The sequence below is a fragment of the Megalobrama amblycephala genome, linkage group LG11, assembly GCF_018812025.1.
Source record: "Megalobrama amblycephala isolate DHTTF-2021 linkage group LG11, ASM1881202v1, whole genome shotgun sequence".
In the NCBI taxonomy this organism is placed as follows: Eukaryota; Metazoa; Chordata; class Actinopteri; order Cypriniformes; family Xenocyprididae; genus Megalobrama; species Megalobrama amblycephala.
Genome location: NC_063054.1, coordinates 3411236 through 3426686, shown reverse-complemented (window position 1 = coordinate 3426686; position 15451 = coordinate 3411236). Strand labels below are relative to the sequence as shown.

General features: G+C 36.5%; 1 protein-coding gene across 1 annotated transcript in view; it reads left to right on the top strand.

Annotated features, from left to right (window-relative positions):
* The window catches only part of xkr6b (XK, Kell blood group complex subunit-related family, member 6b), a 69700-nt gene extending 54973 nt beyond the window's left edge, over positions 1–14727 (top strand). Inside the window, exons 2-3 of the mRNA XM_048208357.1 lie at positions 9932–10128; positions 12775–14727. Of these exons, the coding sequence (XP_048064314.1) occupies positions 9932–10128; positions 12775–13748 (1171 nt within the window). The 3' untranslated portion in view covers positions 13749–14727. The remainder of the gene's footprint in view (positions 1–9931; positions 10129–12774) is intronic.
* The last annotated feature ends 724 nt before the right edge of the window (positions 14728–15451 follow it).

Here is a 15451-nt window from a genome sequence, read left to right as displayed (position 1 = left end):
AATTTTTTTGTATTTTTATTGAAATCGGATATGATTGCTGACCTTTGTGGATCAATGATGTGACAGGCCTTTTTTGTCTATTAATTTAAAGACCCCTGTGGTGAAAATCAAGTTTTAAATGTTGTTTATATGTCTATGTGGTGTTTTTTAGTATGCTTTAAGACAATCCATGTGCAAAATCATCAGTCAACACCATTGCTGTGTATCTTCTCCCTAAAACTGCAGTGAAAAAAAGACACCTTTGAAATTGCCGGTGTTTCTGACATCACAAACTACCTTGTAACCAATCACGTCAGCGTGTGGGCGGGCTTTAACATCATTAACTATGCTGCCAACCAGGGGAGTCTTAAGAGAATCCAGGTTGTCCCAGTATATTTTTCTGTTAATATAAAAAATCGTGTACATTTAGCATTATATATGAGATGAATTATGTGTATGATCTATATTACGATGTTATGATGAAATATATGCCTTTCTCCAATGATGTGCTGAGTTGTTCAAAGCTTTTCTGGTGCTGATTGTTAGAAGACAGACTGAGATGGTGAACAGGAACATGGTTTGCAACACATTATTAGCTGTTTGATAACCTAGTCAAGCAAAAGGCTAATCATATTAACCATCATGTGTCTGACGTTGTAGAGAGCGATACATAAAACGCATTACTATTCTGACACATCAAGCCTATATAATTCACTCTTCCATTTCTTCTTCTGAATCAGTTTCTGTTTCAAACATATATGGCTGAATTAAACCAGTATTTCCAGCGTTTACTGCAGTAAAGTTGACCGAGTGGATCTCTGAGCTGGTGTGAGTGAGTGGAGGCGGGGCTAATTTGCATATTTATGGATCCGCGTATACAAAATGAAGCAAGGGTGTAGAGTTACATTCAAGCTATTTTAAGGCATGAATACATTTTTCACAGGAAGAAATGTTTAAATATGTCATTTTGGTGATGAAAGATGAGTTGGTGGAATTTAAATACATTAAAAATGCTACTCATAGCTACAATGACTTGAATACACCTTTACAACACATATTTATAAATTAATAATTATATTTATAAACTTTAAAAATCTTGAAATAATTAAGATGTATACATTCATATGTATTCAGGTTAAATATATTATTTATTACACACATGAAAATTTCAGAATTATTAAACTTTTTTTTAAAAAAAACCAACATGAAATACAAAGAAAAAAAGTTCTAAGAACTGAACAGGTTTTAAACTCAGAATCATAAAAGATTATTTATCATGTACACACATCTATGCCATATATTCTGGTTTCTAGACATGATTTGAGACATTGACTCTAAAGCAGACACGTGAAATTAGTAGGTCTTTTTATCAGGAGAATCAGGAGAAAAGCTCTCAATGTTATCTATTAAGTGCAGAAACAATTGAGATCTCATTTGTGATTTTTCTTTCCTGCGGACAGGCTTCTTCCCTGGAACATTTTGTCACCTTCAGTCAGCTGACTAAATGATTGAGCGGTGAAACGGAGCTGAAACACTAGCTGCGCGGTTTGAGATCCTCTCCTTGTTGAGGAAAAACCCGGCAAGTTACCTCGTTCATCCTGTTGACGTTGTGACAGGTGAAACTCTGGTGAAACTCCTATTCACGTTGCATTTTTCAGATGCATGTGCAGTTTTTCCACTTGTCCTCAGAAATCTGATTCATGCAGTGAAGTGGTAAATTGACTCCATGCATGATGCATTTAGAGTGACAGTAGAGTGAAGCTCTTTTCAATAATTGAAATTGATAAATTTATCAAATTGATAATAAATTGATAAATTCATGCATGCACATCATCTGTCAATCTCTCTCTCTGTCATTTGTAGACAACTTTTATCTATTGCTCATTTTTGTAAGAATTTAAAATTCATTTCTTAACATGTCGATAGTTTGTCTTTTTTATTTAGCTATTTCATTGTCTTGTAAGTTCATGTTTCATGCTCTTGTTCATTAGATCCTCATCTTTAGACACAAATAGCTGGTTGTTCTTGGTTGGTTTTATTTACTCATTGGTCGTTCTTAGTCAGTCTTGTTTAGTCAGATTGTTGTTGGTTAGTCTTGCTAACTCATTGGTTGCTGTTCATTAGTCTTGTTTAATCATAGATGGTTGTTGATTAGTCTTGAATAGTCTTTGGATATTGTTGGTTCGTCTTGTTTATAGATTGTTTTGATTAGTTTTGTGTACTCATTGGTTGCTGTTCATAGTCTTGTTCATAGCTTGTTCATCTTTTTTCATCGATTGTTGTTGGATAGTCTTATATAGTCATTGGTTGCTGTTCATTAGTCTTGTTTAAACATAGATTGTTGTTGGGTAGTCTTAGTATTGTCTTTTGATGTTGTTGATTAGTCTTGTTTACTCATTGGATGTCGTTGGTCAGTTGATTAGTTTTGTGTAGTCATTGGTTGTTGGTTAGTCTTATCTACTCATTGGTTGTTGTTAAAAATTTTAGTGTGAAATTACAATATATTCCAGGTTAATAATTGCATGACTTTCACAGTATTTCCACAGTAGAACTTCTCTCATATCTAACTGCACTCTTGGAAATTTCTTGTAAAATCTACAATACCATAGAGTATTTCTACAGTGCATATGTACTATGAAGGTACTCAGCATGCAATGCAGCATGAATAGGTTATGCTGTAGAGTTTTTGAAACTTGTTGGGTTTTATCTGTGCTGCTGAACTTATTTTCGGTTCCCTTTTAGCAGTTTGTGTTGTTGGTTTACTTTGTAATGTTGAATTTATCTTATTTAATATTATTATTTGTTGAGTGTTACCACTGTTGTGTTTTGAATGTCGAGTATTGATGTCTGTGCATCGTAACGTGTTGCAACATGATGTCACACCTTGCAAAGATAAATCTCAGCAGCTGTTTCAAAAATTTAAAAATTTAAATAAAAAATTTGGTAAATCTTTATGCTGAAATGACGCTAATAATAGTATAGTTTTACTAACTTAAATCAGCCTATTAGCTTGTTTTATATTCTAGCTTGTCATCATTTAAACAAATGTTTTCATTTGTCACTTCTGACTTGGCTAGATCACAAATTTGAATATGAATGTACAAGGTCCAAGATCCCGAGCAAATTGAACACTGATCTCCATCATGGTGACTTCCAAACATTTACAGTAGTAAACAATATAATTTCGTAGTGGCATGGTTAAAGACAACTTTATAATGTGAATTCACAGTAAAACAAGATCAGTAAATTACTATTTAATCATAGATTGTTGTTGGTTAGTCTTGTGTAGTCACTGGTTGCTGTTCAAGAGTCATGTTGTACAGTGTATTTTACCCCTATGTACATATACCGCATATCCCTCATGTTATATCTTTGTCTTTGTGTATTAAATGTCCTTTTGGTTCTTTCCTGACTGGGTTTTAGGAGTCTTGTACATGTCTGGCTTATGTTTAGTGTCCTTTCATCTATCTGGTCAAGTCCTGCTTTATTATTGTTTTTGTTTGCTACTTTCTCATTATAAGACACAAACACTGATGTTCGGGCATAGCTTGAAAGGGTTTTAGAGACATAAAATCCTTAGATAACATTAAACAGAGTGAATAACTTGCTTCTGTAACATTGTATGCAGAGATGTGTCGCAGTCCAGGCTGTTGTGGAGAATTAACTCTCACAAAGAAACATGATGTGCTTTGCCGGTGTGCACAATAATGTCTTTTTGTTTCTGTTGTTAGTGATGTTTGCCACCAAATGTTCCTCCTACTTTTACATAATTACTGGCTCCTGTTAAAGCCATTAAGCTTTGCAACGAATGCAAAGATGATTATAGTTGTAATTAGCTTCATGAGAGCAGCGAGCGGCAGAAAGAGATTACGCTCCATTCAAAACACATTCCGGTGAACGATTCTAAAGGCACACTCACTTCAAAAAAAGCATGTGATTCCCAAGAGTCATTGAGACAAGCTGTCCTTTTCTGGAAAGTCTGCAAATGTGAAAGAAACAATAGATACAGTATACATAAAACAATTAGGTTATTAGAGAAAGCCTGATGGACAGTCTCGACAGGATGTTGAAGTCAACAACAACAAAAATCTAAATGGTTCTTTTTAGTTTCTTAATGAGTGTTCTTATTTTTCTTCAGAATGAGTTTTATTTTTGATTAAATGTTCACAGTACGACTTTGTTGTTATCAAAAATGAAAAATGTTTTGTTTTCACAATCTTTCATTCATTTCTTTGAAAAAACCTTCCTTTTCCTCAGACGTCACATGTGGGCAAGTTCATAATCATGGCTTTTTTTGCTCATCAGTCACTGTCTCTAGTGGTTTTCCAAAGTTACTAGCCACTCAGAATTTTCACTGGCCACAATTTTAACATTGATACTATGGGGAAAAAACTGCCATATACAGTAGATATTTTTAATATTATTTCATAATTCGGTAGCAGGTATTTTAGGCTGCTGTCACTTTAAGTCCTGACGCACGGATCCATTATACTGTTACACATGCGTTTTCTTTCTCAACTATTTACGTTCACTTAAAACATACTGACTGTGTTTACGTGAATACTCGCCAAGACCGGCATTTTGACATTATTTTGTGTGTATTTGACTGTTTAAGCAGCTAAAAAGAACTCAATTTAGTAATGAGAGGGGGGTTTATGTGTATGCAATCCAAATCCGAAATTCAAGCCCTGTAACACCAACAATATTCATCCGGAGCAAATGAAACGAGTGAGTGAGGGGAGGAGGATTTGTGTGTCGTGTCGCTGTCAGAGAGATGAGAGAGAGAGAAAGAGCAGCTGGTATCGTGTGTCTATTCTGAGGAAAATAAGTATTGGAAGCGTTTCAGATATTTCAGTATCAAAAAATCTATATTTTTGACAACACTACATTGCACTTAGTTTATTATTTCATAAGCCTTTTTAAAAGACTACAATTGAAAAATATATATATTATATATAAAATTCAACCCACAAAAGTTTCTAGTAGGAGTGAGTGAGTTACACGCCACTGCTGAAATACACCCACATTTTGTGGGTTGGCGGGTGTTAATGTCAAGCCCTTTTCCTAATGTTTACCAACAGCCAAATATCGTATAAATATCATATATAATATAGTTTATAATGTCTGCTAATAGCTATTTAGGCTACTTCGTAATGTTTACCATCACTGAATATCTATTGTGGCTAGTTTAAAATGTTCACTAATAGCCAAACAGCAATCCAGGCTAGTTTATATCATTGACCAATAGCTTTATATGGGCTACTTAATAATGTTTACCATTAGCCAAACAGCTAATGTTGCTAGTTTTGCTCACCAACAGCAAAATTGCTATTTAGGCATTGTTAATTAACAAACTTAAGCTCTATCTAATTCTAAAGTCTTGTTGTTGAATATTCTGTCTACTTAGAAATCTATTAAAGTAAATAAAATGTGTTGCAAACAGCAATTCACATTGACTTTCAATATATCAAATACTACCTGAAATGGTATAATAACTGGTATAATAATATATAACTGGTATAATATTTTTACAATATACTTTTGTCAGAAGGGTGAACACAGCGTTGAAAAAAGAGCTTCACACCAGTTTAATCTTTCAGGAGCAGACAGCATCTGTGGAGTTATTGTGTGTGTGACTGTAGAGCAGCTGTAACGAGTTTCTGTACTTAAAGTGTACATTAAACGTGAGAGCAGATGTAGCGGTGTTCAGTATTGGTGTGTAAACAGAGCGGGTGAGCCGCTCTCAGTGTATAAGCAGATGGCTCAGTTATGGCAGCCAGAGAAGTGAAGTCACAGCAACTTCAAGCAGCAGCTGCCCCTTTCATGCTGATATAGGACCTGCTGCTGAGTTTTTACATCTAGAATACATACCCAATGCAGTAAAAATGAGATTTCATAGATTTCAGTGTAATATAAAGGGCATTCACAGCTCAGTGGTCCAGAGGGTGAACGTGATTTCACCAAGTACGACATGTTCCTGGATCAACATTCCAATCAACCAATCAGATTTGAGGGACAAGTTTACCATTTATGTCAAGTTTAGGCTTGCAACCAGGGTTAGGTGCTTCTATATCACATATCTTTCCCCTCTGATTTTAGGGATAAGTTATGGGTAGGATTAGGTTTAGGGGTTGGAATAGGGTTAAGACTAACATTTTCGGACAGGAATGTTGTTCCAGGATCAACAAAATATGTTGATCCAGGAACATGTCTTACTTGGCAAAATCACGGTGACCGGTCCAGAGAGAGGTAGAGAGGAGGGAGACGGGGTGCACTTACAGACGGTGTGGATGAGTAAACCATGAAGAACATATTGGATGAACAGAATGGCATACGCAGACATGAAAGAAACATTGAGCCGAGATGGCAGGAGATTACGCTCGTCAACATTGTTGTGGACTGGAGCCAAGGAGGTGGGGTGGCATCTGTGACTAACTTTGAAGTTTGTGCATAAATGTGTTTGTGTTTCCCATAAGTTCCTTCAATGTACTGTGTATTACACTGTTTTCTGTGCAACAAAGATGTGAAGTGTGCAAGAATCCATGTCATTTGGACCCATGGCTGATTCCTAAATGCTTACAACAGGGGTGTTTCCTCTGAGGAGGCAAGGGAGGCAGTGCCTCCTCAAAAAAGAAACTGGATAAGAAAATAATACACAGTACAAAAATAAAACAATGCAAATATTACAAAATATGACATTAAAGTGTATAAATCACTAATTTGTGGCTATTAAAAAGAGTGGCCGAACATTAATTAAAGGGTTAGTTCACCCAAAAATGAAAATTCTGTCATTAATTACTCACCCTCATGTTGTTCCACACACCCCATAAGACCTTAGTTCATCTTCGGAACACAAATGAAGATCTTTTTGATGAAATCTGAGAACATCTGAATGTGTTAATTATCTTGCTGTCAATGGAGGCGTCACTGAGCCATCGGATTTTATCAAAAATATCTTAATTTGTGTTCTGAAGATGAACGAAGGTCTTTCAGGTGTAGAACGACGTGAGGGTGAGTAATAAATGACAGAATTTTCATTTTTAGGTGAACTAACCCTTTAATAAATTATTTCTTAATTATTAGCTGTATACATAGACTAGGACTATCACAGAGGCAGGTGTGATTTGTCAGGGCAGCTATTTTAATGATATCTCTTGGGTAGTATTGACATTGCAATGAAAAAATGCTTCAAGCACCTTAAAGTAACAGAATCATGCTGTTTTTACAGAATATGTTGGGCAAAGCCTGTTTTACATGACAGTAATGTGTACCCTCTAGTGGTGTAGTCATGTCATTACACTCTTTTTTGGAGACACTTTAATTTTCTCATATACTGGACCTGTGAGTACCATTTACCTCCTGTTGACCTCATAGCCTCAGTCCTGTTATTATAATCCTGAATGTAATCTGCTCCTCTCAGCACAATTTTTATGTTCTTTATGTATATCAGCTTCTCTCATTAAAAGCTTCAGGTAAAAAATGAGAGAGACATGAGATTGTGCCTCCCAATCTCTAAATATTGTTGGCTACATACCATTAAGCTCTAGGAGATCATCCAAGCTCAAGATCACAGATAATCAATCTCTGACACCCTGTCTCCATCCCTGCCCAGACAGACGCCCGTCAGCCACCGTCCCCACTGGTATATAGTGGTGTCTTTTAACACAGGATGAGAAAACATAGGCAAGATGTTTGCTGGAATAATTTTCTGCTTCCATTTATTACACACTACTGATTTCCCCTGACTCTGAACCACATCAAATATCACAGTCTTTTTGAAAGAAGCCCTAATGAATATGTTATTTAATTTTAGATGTTTGGGAGCAAAAGGAGTATTTATGTGGAATAATAAATTTGTCCCGTATATAAATGTGAAATTATGCTATTTATCCTGTATTTTACATACACATAATTGAATAAACACATAAGGACGTTGCAATGTCATTTACAGCATCAAACTTAGTTTGTATATTTAAAGGGGACCTATTATGCAAAATTCACTTGATGCGTGTCCACAGTGTGTGTAAACAACCAGCCTATAATGGTAAAAATCCACCCACTCATTTTTTTTATAATCTACATAAATCATAAACAGTTTCTCCAAATAAGCAGTTCCAGATGTATCCCTACTCTTATGTAAGAAGCCCCGCCCACGACTGCTGATGGACTCTGTCTTAGCTCCTCCCCTCAGTGAGCTGTACACAGTCCGCCATGTTTATCTCCTCACCAGAGCATTGAACAGCAGCATTCAAGTTAGAAACATATTCTTAAGCTATTCAGTCAAGAGCAGTGAGTGATTTTCTGTTTGTCTTTTGATTCATATTAACAGCAGATACAGCAGTACTGTATATTACACTGCTGTCACTTTAATACACAGATCTAATATACACATGTGATTTCTTTCCCTGCTGTTTATGTTCACAGACATAACTGACTGTTTTTGAACTTTGTGTGTTTTTGACATAATCATGTGTGTATTTGACAGTATAAGTGCAATAACGTGTGTAAGAGAACTTAGTTTAATACTCACGGGATTCTCCGTCTGACAGCCAGCTTTCTGTGCGCGTGATTCAGATGCGTGCACTAAAAAAAAACACATATCAGAAGTTTAGACTTATACGCATGCAGATAATAAACTTTGTGGCAATGTCACGTGAATGTGACAGTGATAAAGATGACATTCAAAACCAAACAAGTTGTACAGACTCCACCCTCTTCTGGAAACAGCAGTTCATTTGCATTTAAAGACACATGCACGAAAACAGCATGTTTTTCCTTCCACTAGAAAATGGGCATTTGCAACATGCTATAATAAATGATCTGTGGGGTTTATTGAGCCAAAACTTCACAGACACATGCTGGGGACACCTGACATTTATATTACATCTTAAAAAAGGGACATAATAGGTCCCCTTTAAGGAATATTCACAAAACAATAGTTTACAACTTATATTTATTCCCGTTTACTTGGTCCATTTTTGCTCCAGCTGAAATATTTTCAAACCGCTGTGTCTCCAAGCAACACCACAGTAACACAGATGTCGTGTTTCATTTCTGAATGAATCAGTGTTGTTGAATGAATCGGTTGAGTGAATGATTCAAATGACTCACTAAAAAAGACTTGCTTTTGTTTCTTAATCAGTGTTGTTTAACAAATTTGTAAAATGTATCATTCAAGTGACTCAAAATTAAGTGATTTAGCTGTTCCATTTCTGAAAGAATCAGTGTTGTTGAATGAATCGACTGAGTCAATGATTCAAACGACTCACTAATAAAGTGCTTTTTTCTTTAAGGAATCAGTGATGTTGAATGAATTGGTTGAATGAATGATTCAAATGACTCGAAATTAAAGCAGTCGTTTTATTTCTTAAGGAATCGGTGTTGTTGAGTGAAACTACCAAATTAATAATTTGAATGACTAATAATTCAGAAACTTGTTTTGTTTCTTAAAGAATCCTTGTTGTTTTTGCCACCTACTGGCAAAATTATGTAACCAGCAGAGAGTCCCAGCAATAATATACAGACTGAAGTACACTAAAAAGAGAGAGGCAGATTAGCAGCGCGTGTTTGATAGTGTGTAGTTTGCCTCAGCTTTCTCAGTCACAAAAATGTGTGAAAAAATGTGACAAAAACAGCAAGGTGCATTTTTACACTAAAACCATTAGTGTAGCAGATCATTACACAAAAAGCTACACCACTATGAAAACAGCTGAGCTACTGTCACGCTTTTAAAAATGTAAGCTACTTTTAGTTCCTCCTCAACACAACACTGGTTTGAAGATACATGATATCAGTCTGGTCAACTGATCCCCTTTCTTGTTTTCTGCCCCCCCCCTCCCCTATTTACTGTCATTTTCTACATCTGAAATGTAATCTATATGATTTCATCTCTGTATATTCCAGTCTCATTCTATCTCTGCTTTCCTTTCTTTCTGCATCTGCACCTCTGCAGGTACATCAGAACAATGTATCTTGGCATCCAGAGTCGCAGGCAAAAGGAGAACCAGCGACGCTTCTACTGGGCCATGATGTACGAGTATGCCGATGTCAACATGCTCCGTCTACTGGAGACATTTCTGGAAAGCGCTCCACAGCTGGTTCTCCAGCTCTGCATCATGATCCAGAAGAACCGGGCCGAAACGCTGCAGTGTAAGGAGTGCCTCAAGGCTCTGTACTGAGACCGCTGACATTTCGTACAGTATTGCTTTTATGTGTCAGTAGTGATTGTTTTTCACTTGTGTACATTTCACTGGGATAATTTTGAAACCTTGACAAGAATTTTATGACATAATTTATACTTTTCAGCAGATATATTTATTTTATAACTTCAGTAGGGAGAGTTGTTTCAAAATGACTTGATTTGCTTTGCAGTAGTGTTGCTGTGTTGGTAATTTGTCACATGCATTGCACGCTCAATCAACATTTCTTGATTAGAAATGTTGCTGGAAAAGCACCTTTAATATTTCATGAGTGCAACTCAAGGCTCTGTAACAGCATGATGCATGGCCAAAATTCACAGTTAGGTTAGCTTTTCAAGTGACAACAAAATATGGCCAACTGGATCTCACAGCTTTGTGTTATATTAATTCATCAACAAGTTCTGCAACCATCTTAATCTTTCAGATCATGGCAAATCTATACTGTGCATCTGGAAAAAAAAAAAAAAGGCTGACTTGTAGATGAATTTGACAATCTGAGCCCTCCCTAACTGAGACTTTTTAAATGATCAATTGTGTTTGTGGGGAACATGTTTTTTTTCCTGCCGTGCAGCAGATAATGTGAGATGTAAGACCATTTCTTACGTGTGAGGTGACAGCACTGCCAGCAGTGCAAGATGCCTTTATGAACATGAAGTCTGAGCTCAGCAGGATGAATGGTAAACATCTTAGAAAAAATATATATAGAACAAGCAAGAAGTATGTTTTGAAGAATATAGCTCCAAAATGGTAGGCAGGTGTTATAGAAATGATTAGACAGTGATTGATGATGTTTGTTCTGTGTTAGGGTGCTTTTCATTAGCATTTCTGGATTCAGTTAAAGTTATTTATCACAGCACACATACATTGTGTTTGATTTTGTGCTTTTTTACACCCAAGAATGCTAGAACAACAGACAGATTAATGTAGATTATCCGTAACTAAAGGGAAATTTGGAACCTGCTTTCATGCAGTTTTATTACGGTCCTGGATGTTTTTCCATTAATCATGTAAAAAGACAGATGTTCATTACCATTCATAAGTTTGGGGTTGGTGATGTTTTTAAAAGAAGTCTCTTATGCTCACCAAGGCTGCATTTATTTAATTAAAAAATGCAAAAACAGTAATAATCTTAAATATTATTACAATTTTAAATAATTCATATAAAATTAATCTAATTTTAAAATGTGATTTATTCCTGCAATGACAAAGCTACATTTTCAGCAGTCATTACTCATTACTTGTGTCTCATGATCCTTCTAATATGCTGATTTGGCGCTCAAGAAATTAATATTATTATAATTTCATATTATTATAAGTGTTGAAAACAGTTGTGCTGCATACTTTTGTAAAAACGTGACTTTTTTCAGAATTTTTTAATAGAAAGCTCAAAAGAACAGCATTTATTAGATATAGAAATCTTTTGTAATATTATAAATGTCTATAAATGTGCATCCTTGAATAGAGTTATTAATTTCTTTCAAAAACAAAAAATCTGACTGACCCCAAACTTTTGAACAGTAGTGTATACTGAGCACATATTCTCCTATATTTATATTATCTATTGAAGCTGCAGTCCGTAACTTTTTTGGTTTTTAATTATCCAAAATCAATTTTTGAGCAAGTACATAACCAGCCAGTGTTCTTCTTATCTTAGCCCGATTCACAATGGTAAGCTTGTAATAATGTTTTCTAATTTGAGTGGTACTGGTAGGTTTCCTCTGGAAATATGAGCATGCCGCCGTTCATCTTTGTGTAATTACGTCACGTCTGTTTACATAAAGAACGAGTCCCAGTTAGTAGGCTATATCGCATGTGACAGATCATTTATAGCCTTTTCTCACAGCAGCTGCAATAATTAAACTTATTTTAATTGACAAATTAACTTTAGAGATTAGACTGTGCAGAAACTGAAATCTACAGGTAATGCTAATACACACTAAATACATAGTCACGCAATGCTGATGTTGTTAACATTAACAATTTGACAGCAAAGTATAATAACAATAATAATTTTCACAGTTTGATGTGATATGTGCTTAGCGATCGTTAAATTTAATTACCATTGGTAGCGCGATTTATTGTAATGCTTTTTTTTCTCAGTTGGTCAGAACAAAAGTGGCAGACTTGTTACTTACTTGTTCAGATTAAATTTTCCGGAAAATTCTTATTTTGGTCATACTTCCAAGACTGCAATCTGTGATTCTGAAGTACAGTATCCACACCGGTGCGGTGACTGACAGCAAACATTCTCCTCAAAGCATTAGATTAATTTGCTCTGAGGAGCCGTGCAATTCACAACCCACATAAAGAAGATAATTCCGCAAATAACTGCAATTGCTGGTTTCAAACAGAGATGGCGACAAAGAGGCAAAACTTACGGACTGCAGCTTTAAATATATTGTCTAATTATTTTATAATTTTATTAATTGTTATATTGTTTATTAATTTATAATTATTGTGTTACTTTGCGTATTTAATAATGATTAATACTATTATTTTTAAAATAATTAAAAAAATATTAATAAGCAAAGTAGAGCAATAATACTTTGCATATTTTATAATAATAATAAAAACTGTATATCTCTCTGTCGCCCAGGTGTGTCGGCGGTCGCGTCTCTCCTCTCTCTTTCCTGGGTTCTGGCCTCATACCACAAGCTTCTGCGCGATTCCCGCGACGACCAAAAGAGCATGAGCTACCGGGGAGCGTTGGTGCATCTTCTGTGGCGTTTCTTCACCATTTCTTCTCGGGCGCTATCATTTGCCCTCTTTGCCTCAGTTTTCCACCTCTACTTTGGCATTTTCGTGGTGCTGCACTGGTGTGCCATGGCCTTCTGGGTAATCCACGGAGGCACCGACTTCTGTATGTCCAAGTGGGAGGAGGTGCTATTCAACATGGTGGTCGGCGTTGTCTACGTCTTCTGCTGGTTTAACGTCAAGGAGGGAAGGACCCGATACCGCATGGTGGTTTATTATTCGCTGGTGCTGGTTGAAAATACCATCCTTACCGCTCTGTGGTACGCCTACAGAGACCCGGTTGCTACCGACTCCTACGCTGCATCCGCCCTCTGCGGCGTCTTCCTGTGCTTTGCCTCTGGAGTGGCCTGCATGGTCCTCTACTACGGGGTCCTGCATCCTATGGGACCCCGGCTGAGGGTGCTGGCCAGTTCCTGCTGTGCCGAGCTGCTCTGGGGTCTCCCCTTACCACCTGAGGCCGAGCCCATGGCACCCACTCCGGGGCCTCGGGGCTCCCAAGCCACCCCGACCAGGGGCATGGCTTCAGGGGACTACAGCGAGCCGGAGGAGGCTGCCACAGACACTTGCCTGCCGGTGTTCCAGGTGAGATCCACAGAGCCCACCGATGCGGCAGGTCGGCCCATTCAGCCCGAGGGGCCCCTCATCAAGATTGACATGCCCAGGAAGCGCTATCCGGCCTGGGATGCTCACTTTGTGGACCGACGTTTGCGGCGGACCATAAACATCCTCCAGTACATCAGCCCCAATGCAGTGGGCATCAGGTACAGGGATGGACCCCTCCTCTACGAGCTGCTCCAGTACGAGTCCTCCCTATGAAGGCGCTCCTTCTTTACTCTCATGCCCTCTCTGGTTCTCCACTTCCCTTGGTGCTTTTTTCTTCAGAGTTTTTATTTAGTTGTACTCTTAAACTATAAGAGTGCATCTAAGAGTCTAAACAGAGAATATTCAACATATATTTTGACTAACACAGTGTAGAGTTGGAGAACAAAGAGTCCAAAATACAACATTCCCTAGTTTGGGTTACTATAGCGTGAATGTTCGACTAATGTGTTTGTTCGATGGTGTTTGTGGCCCTGTCACCTCTGACATGTGCATGATGGGAATGATGGAGGAACATAGTCTTTAGCATCCTCATTCTGATTTTGCTTTTGCCATTTTGTGCCTACGTTTTTTCCAAACAGTTGTGATGACAACTGATCTTAAAGATGGCAAACAAGTTAATATCAGCTAGACACTAAAAAGCACATTTGATTGTCAGAAAAAGCACACAATGCCCTATTCCTTTTCTCTTGTGATTAAGGGGGAAGAGACTTGAAATTGTTGTCAAATTGCTTTAATCTCGAGTAAAATACAATGATGTCATGTAAAAATTTTGGTGTTGGCCAACCATATAACACTGCCACTGCTATTTTGATCATCAAGGGCCTTAATATTTATCTTAACATGTCTTTTCCTACTGAAACTCACTAGTGATGTGATATACTGTACAAATCTGAGGAAGTTATGATAATATATGATATTTTTTTACATATGGCCCACAGTTATTTTTAACCCATCTATATTACGTGCGAGTACACTTTATGAAAGCTAGATTGAGTAAATGGGACATATTTCGGTGTATTTATATACACTATCGTTTAAGAGTTTAGGGCCAGTAAGATGTGAAGAATTGTTAAAAAAGATTAATCATGGTTTACACAAAAATAGTGACTGTTTTCAACATTGATAATAATGATAAATGTTTCTTAAGCACCAAATCATCTTATTAGAATGATTTCTGAAGGTTCATGTGACTCTGAGGACTGGAGTAATGATCAGCTTTGATCCCAGGAATAAATTACATTTTATAATATATTCAAACAGATATTTTCAATTTCAAGAATATCTCACAATATTACCGTTTTAAAGTATTTTTGTATCAAATATCAAATAAATGCAGGCTTCATGAGCATGAGTTTATCTTACAGACCCCAAACTTTTGAACGGTAGTGCATTTTATTTTATTTTATTTTTTTACATATGGCCCACTTTATATTTTTTTAAACCCATCTATTGTACATGAGAGTGCACTTGTTGAAAGATAGAAATATAGACATATTCCCTTATAAAAGTCTTTCCATAAATAAACGCACAGATATAAAGACAAAATAATACGACTTTGTTAAAAGTTTTGTCATATACCTTAACTAAAAATGTGCTTTGTGTGATTGAACATGTACTGTACCTGTAAATTGGTTTTATGCAAAGAAAAAATATTAATTAATATGACTAAACTAACCTCAATTAAATTATTTTTGAGGATTAGCTCATGTAAAAACTTATCCTTAAGGTAACAATTGCAGGTTACCATTTTTACAGTGTAATAATGAACAGAAATGTTTGCAGTGTGTGGTGCTTAACTCTAACCTTTAGTACTCCTCCATCATTCCCTGTACAAAATTGCATTTGTCTCTCCTTAAACCTTTTCCTCAGAAAAAAGCTAACGGTTTCTCAAAACGTCAAGAAACTTGACACACTTA